Source organism: Pan paniscus, chromosome 16 (assembly GCF_029289425.2).
Source record: "Pan paniscus chromosome 16, NHGRI_mPanPan1-v2.0_pri, whole genome shotgun sequence".
NCBI classification, from domain to species: Eukaryota; Metazoa; Chordata; class Mammalia; order Primates; family Hominidae; genus Pan; species Pan paniscus.
In genome coordinates, this window is record NC_073265.2 from 91,494,077 (window position 1) to 91,504,220 (window position 10,144).

Below are 10,144 nucleotides of genomic sequence, written 5' to 3' on the forward strand. Positions count from 1 at the left end.
AAACCTGCACATGTACCCCTGACCTTAAAATAAAAGTGAAAAAGAAAAATAATCCAGAAAAATATAAAGTGGTGGAGATTGATTTTTCTTAGAGATTCTAGAGTCATTCCTTTCTCCTGTGACTCTTTATCAACATTTCTTCTTTGTCGCTTTGCATATATTTCTAGGAGACAATTTCTTGGCTCATTGACTTTAGAGTTGCAGTCCCAGGTCATTATAGCTTTATTAGGTCACTATCCTCCAGTGCAGTTAATTAGCTATTTTTCCATTTATATAAAGATTTTAAATACCTCTGTGTGCTTGAGATGATAGTCTGTAAATAGCTACAAGGTAAGGATGGCATGAAGTTCACAACGGGAGCACGATAAACTAGATAAACTTCAGCTGCAAGAAAGACTCAGGTAACAGTTTGTTAGCCTGGGGCAGAAAGAAACAGGTGGTTGTGGTGGGGAAATGGTGATCACAGCAAAGGCATAAATATGAATTACCTGGAAAGGGAGAACAAGAATTAACCTTAGTTTTTAACTAAAACTTAGAAATGACTTGGAGATCCAAAGGTGCAAAGGAGTACACTACAGAGTCTGGAGTCTGCACTGTGGCTTGGTTCGGGGCAGGACTAGGATGCATGTAAAGTTGTTTGTGGTATCCAGAGACTTTTGGGGAAATCTGTTAGCCCTGAAAATGAAGACAAACATGCTTGTTGTCTTCCTAACAAGCTTGTTGTTTACTTCTATTTCTAGAGAAGACCCAAGATATAAAAAGGAGAAAGTTCATCAGATACTAGTCATAAGTGAAGCTTTAAAAGATGAAATTCCAGTTTCATGGACTCAAGATGGAGAAGGAATAGTTGAAAACATTTGGAAGAAAAACATCTGGGTTTTTAACTCACCCTGAACTAAAAAAATGTAGCATCTGTTAAAATTAGTTGATTGAAGAATGGAGAAAAAAAAGTAGGAAACTAAATGTGTAATGTTTAACAACCTGCAATAAATCCTCCTATACTTGTTCATGTTTTCAAAACATTTATGATAAATTTTTAGGTCTATATAATGAGAAGTTTAGGTAGTGAAATGGAGTGATTAGACAAAAGTGACAAGATAAAGAGGTGGAAGATGGATCATTTGAGGAAGGCTGAAGCAAATGTAGGTGAATAAAACTAGAGGGTACAGATGAGTGATCTTTATTTGCTTTTACCAACATCAAGGATATTAAGCACTTATCTGACAGAGTACCTGACAACTTCTTTATATCCACAGGGGATGAATTAAGTGGATATCAGCTTAGTTGAAAGGATGGAGATTTCCTTTTTGTAAGAGAACATTTGGACTTTTATGTTAATGAGAAGCAGGACACAGCCGGGCATGGTGGCTCATCACCTGTAATCCCAGCACTTTGGTAGGCCGAGGTGGACAGATCAGTTGAGTGCAGGAGTTCGAGACCAGCCTGGCCAACATGGTGAAACCTCATCTCTATTAAAAATACAAAAATTAGCCAGATGTGGTGGTGCATGAATGTAAACCCAGCTACTCGGGAGGCTGAGGCTAGAGAATCGCTTAAACCTAGGAGGCGGAGGTTGCAGTGAACCAAGATTGTGCCACTGCAATCCAGCCTGGGTGACAGAGTGAGAATCTGTTTCAAAAAAAAAAAAAAAAAAAGACATGATACCTGTTCATAATAGCTAAGAAATATATTTTTGAACCTTGAAAACTGAGGGAAAAACTGACATTTCCTGAATGGGTAAATAAAGGAACTGGTTCAGAACGTAGTCTCAGATCTTTTCCAGCTCATTGAGTTTATTAATTGAGAATAATGAACATCTTTTTAAGAAAATTTTAAAATGTAGTGATCATAAATCTATTCTAAGAAGTTGCCCAATTCCGATCCCATGCAATTCCAGTTAGGTGAATTTAAATTTAAATGATTCCATCAAATGCTAGACTATCTGTATTTGTCACACTATCACAATTGTTTATTGTAAATAGATGATAACTATAATTCATGTCATTGTAATTATTGAGAGAAATAGCCAGGCCAGAACTAGGGAACTCAAAGCAGGATATCTCCTAATGGCAATGGCCTTAGGAGAGAACACATTCTTTCCATGGAGGGTTTGGGATGCATCAAAATAATCAAACACTTATAACCCAATGTGTCATCCTGGAAGCCATTCAGTGACCCAAAGATGAATACTTAATACTTAAGAAATGTGAAGACAAGAGGACAAAAGCTGAGTAAATTTTTAGATCTGCTGCCATTTGCTCTTTGTATTATTTTCTCATCTTTGCTTTATGAGGGATTGTGAAGTAGGTAAATTTTGTGTTTAGCTCAATTTATTCTTCTACTCAGTTCTGGCTTCATTCCTGCGACTCTTATTCTCCTACCCAGCCCTTCAGCTATTAGTCTGTCTCCTGAAGCAACCAGCCCTTGATAATCCTTCTTGGGTAATGACTCAGCTTAAAAATGGATCACTTATTTCTTCATCATTAAGAGTCTCATGTCTTGCATGCATGCGATCTCCACTAAGGAAAGCCAGCTGTTATTTTTTTTTGTTTGTCTGCAATGCTCAATGGAGTATCCTTCCTGTAGCAACGTAAGCAAAACAAGGGACTTCAGTATGTTAACCTAAAGGAAAACAACTCTAATGCTGCAGTTTGTTAACCTAAAAGAAAGCAGCTCTAATGTTAAAGGAAATATTTTGGGGCACTGGAGCTTTTAATATTGCACATCTACACAAACTCCTACTTTGCTATTTCTTCCCCTTTATCACAATTTTCCACTTAATGAACCATCTTAGTCTCCTGTTGAATTCAATAATTCAATTTCCCCTTTTCTTTTTTTCTCATCTCTTTCCTTTCTGATTTAAAAAATGTATTTAACTTAAAAAAATCCACCTTGCCCTTTGTGTAGGCTCTGTCTTTGAGTAAACTTTACACAGAATCTCATATTTTTTGAATGACCTAATAACCCTCTTTTAGTTTTGTCTTTTCCTTGTAAATTCATTAAAAGTGAAGTTTACCACTATTTCTTTTGTTATTCTGAGTTGTCAGTTTTTGCTGTTCAAATTTCAGTTTGGAGGAAGCACCACATATATTTCTACTTCACAGCATATTTTTATTATTCCTACTTCATGGAAGCCTTAATAGCATCTTTGCTAGAAGGCTATTTTTTCTCTTAGTGATCAGAAGGATTTATTTTTGTCTTTGTTGCCCATTTCTAGACAAGTGTTTGTCAGTTTATAGTTCAGGTCATGAGGATTTAGATGTAAATCACAGAATGGTTTGCACAACTCTTACTTAAAATTGCTCTGATAACCTTAGATTCTCATTTTATCTATGTTCAATTTCTTATTAAACATAATGTATATATTTTCACCTTTATATCATCTCTAAGGTTTAGTGCATTGTTAGGCACTTGATAGATACAGCATAAATACTTGTCGAATGAATGAGTGAATAAGCCAAGAAATCTCCCCAGCATTGTTTTTGAGTTGCTTTACAGTCAATACAAAGAATCATGGTATGTGAAACATGACCCCACCAGTTATATATATATATATATATATATATATGGAGATAAAACCAGTCGTATTTATTGGATAAAACCCACTGGAAAATAGTGTAATAGAAGTTACAGTGGTAAGAATTCAGATAAAGGAAGAAGTCAGAAAACAGATCTCCTGAAAGTAGAAATTAGAAATAGAGTGAGACTCCCCAGGTAGTTGATAAATTATAGACTTTCTTCAAATGTTCTTACCCTTTCTGTAGAATGAAAATCTGTATGTGACACCAAAATTGCATTTGCTGTGGTGAATATGGATTCCACAAAAGCAAGAATTCTTGTCAATGCTATATGCCCAACCTCTGGAATTGTATCTGGAATCCTGGGCACTGAAGATATTTTTTGAATTAATGAACAAAAATCATTCGGGGAACCACTCAGGAGATAATTATATACCTAGAATAACTACTTATTAAAGAACATGTTGGTTGACTAATGATCATTGTTTCCTTATTGATAGTCATTAGTGGCCATGCTTGGTCCTACATGTAACTGGAGTCAGAAGTCACTAATGTGTAGTTACAGAGCAAAAGTCAGGATGCACCATCTGTCCCCATTCCCTCAATATCTCTTCCACCTTCCTGACAGGCTACTTGAAATCCCTCTGTCAGATTCATTACTTTAAGATTTTCCTTTTCCCCCTAAAACACCTGTTCACAGTAAGAAAGCTGTGCTGTATAGAATAATGGCCTTCAAAAATGTTCGTGTCTTAATTCCTGGATCTGGCAAAAAGGTACAGATATGAATAATTTAAGAATCTTGATTTACTTGGATTATCTGGAACTTCCCAATGAATTACAAGGGTCCTTATAAGAGGAAGAGTCAGAGGAGATGCGATGACAGAAGTTGAGGTTGGAGTGATGCACTTTTAAGAGGCAGAATGTCATGAGCCAAGCAAGGGATGGAGGCATCCTCTAGAAGCTGGAAAAGGCAAGAAACGGATTCTTTTCTAGAAGCTCCAGGAGGAATGCAGCTCTGTTGACACCTTGATTTTAGCTCTGAAAACCCATTTTATTGATTTTAGCTCTGAAAACTCATCTTAGGCTTCTTTACTTTAGAACAGTAAGAATATAACGTGTGTGTGTGTGGTAAGCCACTAGATTTGTAGTAGCTTGTTACAACAGCAATAGTAAACTAATGTAACAAGTATTTACTGTAAAGAACTTTGAATGGGAGTAAAAAGTTCTTGGTCCCAGTATAAATTTTCCCACCAATTACCTTTGTGAGGCTGAGTAGATTGCTTCCTATATTTCTTTCTTTATGAATTATTTATAAAACATAAATGTTGGACTAAATCAGGAACACTTCATTGAACAATGAAACTCTAATGGTTTATTTCTGGCAGTTGTTCTTCATCCTCAAAGAATCGTAATATTGTCACACCTCCCCATGCTGGGACCTGGCCACCATTCTTTAGTTTATTTTCTGGACTTAATCTCCGTTACTCAATCATCATCTTCTTCCAGAGTGCAGATACAGACACTGTCTGGCTCTTTTCAGTCAATATTTTATTTCTGTCACTTTTATTCACTCCAAATGTATTTTGATAAAAAAGAGAGACTGCCTTTATGTGACATGGTTTTTATCTTATGGTATCCTCTAGAGGTGTATTATCTACATTAGAGGAGATTATTTGTTTCAGCTCATTACATATTTTATATAAAAATTGAGGTTAAAAATCATTTATAAAATGAAGTGGTTTCTTCCATTTTGAACCATATTAGAAGCCTTTTATTGACTATTTAAAATGAATAATAAGACCCCATATTTATTTTTATGACATCTTATGCAAATGTTTCTTTGAGTGGTTAAATAAGTACAGGATTGAAATAGGGATACTGTGATAATTCCTGACTGGCATGCTGTTCATATACTATTAACATAAACCTTACTGAATTATGAGGTACTCTCTTGACTCCAGTGTCATTCTTCAGTCTCATTAATTTACGCCTTCATTCAACAAGTGTGAAACACTTATTATGTGACTGATTGTGTTGGTCACAAGTGGTGATTGTGATGATGGTGGGAGCTACCGTTGTGGATCAGTCACGGCTTCTATACCCAAGAGGCCACATTTTAATTGGAGAAATGGACATTTATATAACTGTGAGAAGCAGAGTAAAATAAATGCTAATGGTGCGATGAGAATACAGAGTCTGGGGCACATTGGGAAGATTTCACACATAAGTGAGAATTTGGCTGGGATTTTGAGAATTAGATTTTGTGAACTGGAGAATAGAATAAAAGAGATTTTGAAATTTAAAAAAGGAAGGGAAACTTCTAAAGTCTAATCAAGCAATATAAATAATAGAACAGAGACTTTGAAAGCTGTATGCTGTGCATTAGTAATTGTTAGGTGGCTCATGTGACTGGCTGAAATCATATCCATTGATAAGAAAGCATAGTGAAAAGTATTTAAAGATGACCTGATATCTCACCCAAATAGAACATCCTGGGAAGGATCAAATAGGAAATATTCATGTAACACAAAAGCAGAGGAGAGCTAGGTCTAAGGATGGAATTAATTTAGTAGTAGTAGTTTTGAAAACCATAATGCCAAATAGCAGCCAGCTGACCCCTCTAAGTGGAAGTCCAAGATGCATGTGATGAGGGTTATTTGGCTGTGTAAGATGTTAATATGATACTTATTTTCATGGCTGGAGGCTTTCTTTCTTGAACATGAATACTTGCCTAGGTAATTCTTTCTCATTTTCTTTCTTCCTTCAGGTAAGTAACATGAAAACTGATCTTGGAGTCTGAGGCAATGAATGGAATGAATCACTCTGTGGTATCAGAATTTGTATTCATGGGACTCACCAACTCACGGGAGATTCAGCTTCTGCTTTTTGTTTTCTCTTTGTTGTTCTACTTTGCGAGCATGATGGGAAACCTTGTCATTGTATTCACTGTAACCATGGATGCTCATCTGCACTCCCCCATGTATTTCCTCCTGGGTAACCTCTCAATCATTGCTATGGCATTTTGCTCAATTACAGCCCCTAAGATGATTTGTGATATTTTCAAGAAGCACAAGGCCATCTCCTTTTGGGGATGTATTACTCAGATCTTCTTTAGCCATGCTCTTGGGGGCACTGAGATGGTGCTGCTCATAGCCATGGCCTTTGACAGATACATGGCCATATGTAAACCTCTCCACTACCTGACCATCATGAGCCCAAGAATGTGTCTATACTTTTTAGCCACTTCCTCTATCATTGGCCTTATCCACTCATTGGTCCAATTAGTTTTTGTGGTAGATTTACCTTTTTGTGGTCCTAATATCTTTGACAGTTTTTACTGTGATCTCCCTCGGCTCCTCAGACTTGCCTGTACCAACACCCAAGAACTGGAGTTCATGGTCACTGTCAATAGTGGACTCATTTCTGTGGGCTCCTTTGTCTTGCTGGTAATTTCCTACATCTTCATTCTGTTCACTGTTTGGAAACATTCTTCTGGTGGTCTAGCCAAGGCCCTCTCTACCCTGTCAGCTCATGTCACTGTGGTCATCTTGTTCTTTGGGCCACTGATGTTTTTCTACACATGGCCTTCTCCCACATCACACCTGGATAAATATCTTGCTATTTTTGATGCATTTATTACTCCTTTTCTGAATCCAGTTATCTACACATTCAGGAACAAAGACATGAAAGTGGCAATGAGGAGACTATGCAGTCGTCTTGTGCATTTTACAAAGATTTTGTAAATGGCTTGGCTGTCAAGATGTGTAACTATGGATTACTCCTCATGCTGATTGCATAAAAGAAACTGCAATTTCAGAGAAATACTGAAGACTCAGGCCATATTATATGCCTGAAAATTTATGAAATCATGGTAACAATTTCACCATTAAATTAGAAGTGATGTTATCCTTTGGCACAGTGTGCATCAAAGTGCTAAATATTAAATCTTAATGTCTTTTGTAACCTACCACTTTGAAAGACCTTGTTCTAGGTGAGTGCCATGTAATTGAACAAATAACAATACTATGTCTTTTATTTTTTCTACTGGACAGATTATTCTATTGATAGACAAACTACACATTCAATCTGTTTACCACCTAACTCCTATTTATTTATTTATTTAGTTAGTTAGTTATTTGAGTTGGAGTCTCGCTCTGTCACCCAGGCTAGAGTGCAATGGCATGATTTCAGCTCACTGCAACCTCTGCCTCTCCGGTTCAAGGGTTCGAGCAATTCTCCTGCCTCAGCCTCCTGAGGGCTGGGATTACAGGCACCCATCACAACCCCTGGCTAATTTTTGTATTTTTAGTAGAGATGGAGTTTCACCATGTTGGCCAGGCTGGTCTGGAACCCCTGACCTCTAGTGATCCACCTGCCTCGGCCTCCCAAAGTGCTGGGATTACAGGCATGAGCCACCGCGCCTGGCCTGTTTAGTATCTAACTCTCTTGATTTTAATTCTTTTTGTTCCTAAAGTGTTTGCTTTCTATTGCTCCAGTCTCTACATATTTATGCCACCTTATCAGGCTTCTTTGGCCATCTACAAAATTGTTAGTCCTATATTTAGAATATTCAAATTTAAAGTTAGAGTGGATTACCAACACCATCTGTTCCAATCCCCTCAAATTACACGTACTAAAATCCAAGAATTGAGCAGTGACTAGTTTGCCCAAAGGCACATAGCTGGAAACCATCAAAGAGAGCCAGGCACCAGAAACCATGACTCTGATTGCTAGGTCAGTGCCCTTTCACTTTCAGATCAATTTTGTTTTTGATTTGATGTTCATATTCCACTCTTCCATCTTTATCATTTCTGAATCCTTCCCTACTTCTACCACCACCACATATTTCTTGTTCAAGTCCTACCAAAGCTGAATTTTAAATCATTCCTTTAATTATGAAAACAATTCTTGAACTTTATTATTAAACAGTGTTCTTTTGTCTATGGTAGTATTCACAGAGACCCTTGATTCAATTCTATTTTATAGGTTTGAAGTTCATTCCATTACTTACAGCGGATGATGTTTCTTCTCTTGGGAAACAAAAATGTGATTGGTGAATTACATAAGTTACACTAAGATATTTATGCCTCTTTCTCAGAAGGATAAATTTCAAATATTTTAGCAAAAAATTGAAAGATTTATAAAAGATGTGTGAAAATTCTGTTTCCCAAAATTCTGTGGCTTTTAATCTAACATGGTTACTAAAATATAGAAACAAACCTATTAATTGAGGTTTCCATCGTGAGGTAATGAAGCTCTGATCATCTCTCATCGTTTGTGTCCTAGGGGAGATAATAATTGATGTTACCTATCCAGTGCTTCTAATTGTCTAGGTACTGTTCTAGGTGCTTTATTTGAATCTTATGATGCAGATTCATTATCTCACTATCCCCATTTTAGAGAGGAGGTGTCTGGGGCACAGAGTTGCTAAATATCATCAAGGTTATGAAGTAGTAAGTGTGGACGCAAAGTCTGCTAGTTTGAATTCAGAGTTGGTTCTCAAAACCCGTGCACTACAGTGTATCCCTGGCAATAAAACGTATCAGAATAGCTCCTTTACTTAAAAGCAGTCCCTATTTGTGGGCCCTCTACTGGGTGACGTCATTACCACCAAACCCAGCATTTATGGGGTCAATTAATTTACAAAAATTTTTTGTATATGTATATGTATACCCATTCAGCCGTTTTGTTGTAGGCTGTCACTACAATCAGGGAAGTTGAAATGCCAGAATTTCTCTGATATAGAGGAAAATGTCTAAAGTCTCCAGAAGATATTAAATAATTCCTAACTCTACCTTTCTTGGAGGGGGTGGGAGGACATAGCATCACCATGGCTGATTTAATAAATGGTAGAAGGAAGGACTGTGCAACAACTCTAAGTACACATACACATAGTAATGATCTACCAGTACTTTGCTCAAACTTACCTATGACCATTTATTTGTACAATTAAACACCAGGAAAAATAAGGAATATCACAATATTTAAAGGACTGTTGGACTCAGAGTTGACATTTACTCCCAGATTCCTGAAGGGTCATCACTGCTGTTTTGAGTGGACGCATTTGGTAGTATGTAGAGTCCTAGTTCAGATCAGGTGCATGTTGGGTTCACCAAATGACAACCTCCCAGTGATCCTTACATCATTTCCTCAATGTATAATTGGAAAAGATATACTTGGTAGTTTGTACAACTCCACACTTGTTCCTTGTCCTGTGGGTTACAGTTATTATGGTAGGGAAGTCACCAAAACTGTCCTATCCCCCAGTATAAAATAGTATTTTTCTTTTTCTTCTTTTTTTGAGACAGGGTCTCGCTCTGTTGCCTAGGCTGGAGTGCAGGGGCACGACCTGCAGCCTCCACCTCCTGGGCTCAAGCGATTCTCCTGGCTCAGCCTCCCAAGTAGCTGGAATTACAGGCGCATGCCGCCACACCCAACTAATTTTTGTATTCTTATTAGAGACAGATTTTCACCATGCTGATGAGGCTGGTCTTGAACCCCTGACCTCAAGTCATCCACATGCCTTGGCCTCCCAACGTGCTGGGATTACAGGTGTGAGCTGCCATGCCCAGCCTAAAATAGTATTTCAAAAATTATACTTCATTATGAAGGGGTAAAAATATCCC

General features: G+C 37.3%; 1 protein-coding gene across 1 annotated transcript; it reads left to right on the forward strand.

The window, feature by feature from the left end:
• The first annotated feature begins 330 nt into the window (after positions 1 to 330).
• On the forward strand, positions 331 to 8,329 carry LOC100993258 (olfactory receptor 4F15). The gene is made up of 2 exons (XM_003804619.6): positions 331 to 401; positions 6,286 to 8,329. Exon 2 carries the CDS (start codon positions 6,323 to 6,325, stop codon positions 7,259 to 7,261), a length of 939 nt encoding a protein of 312 aa, XP_003804667.3. The 5' UTR covers positions 331 to 401; positions 6,286 to 6,322; the 3' UTR covers positions 7,262 to 8,329.
• Positions 8,330 to 10,144: the final 1,815 nt, after the last annotated feature.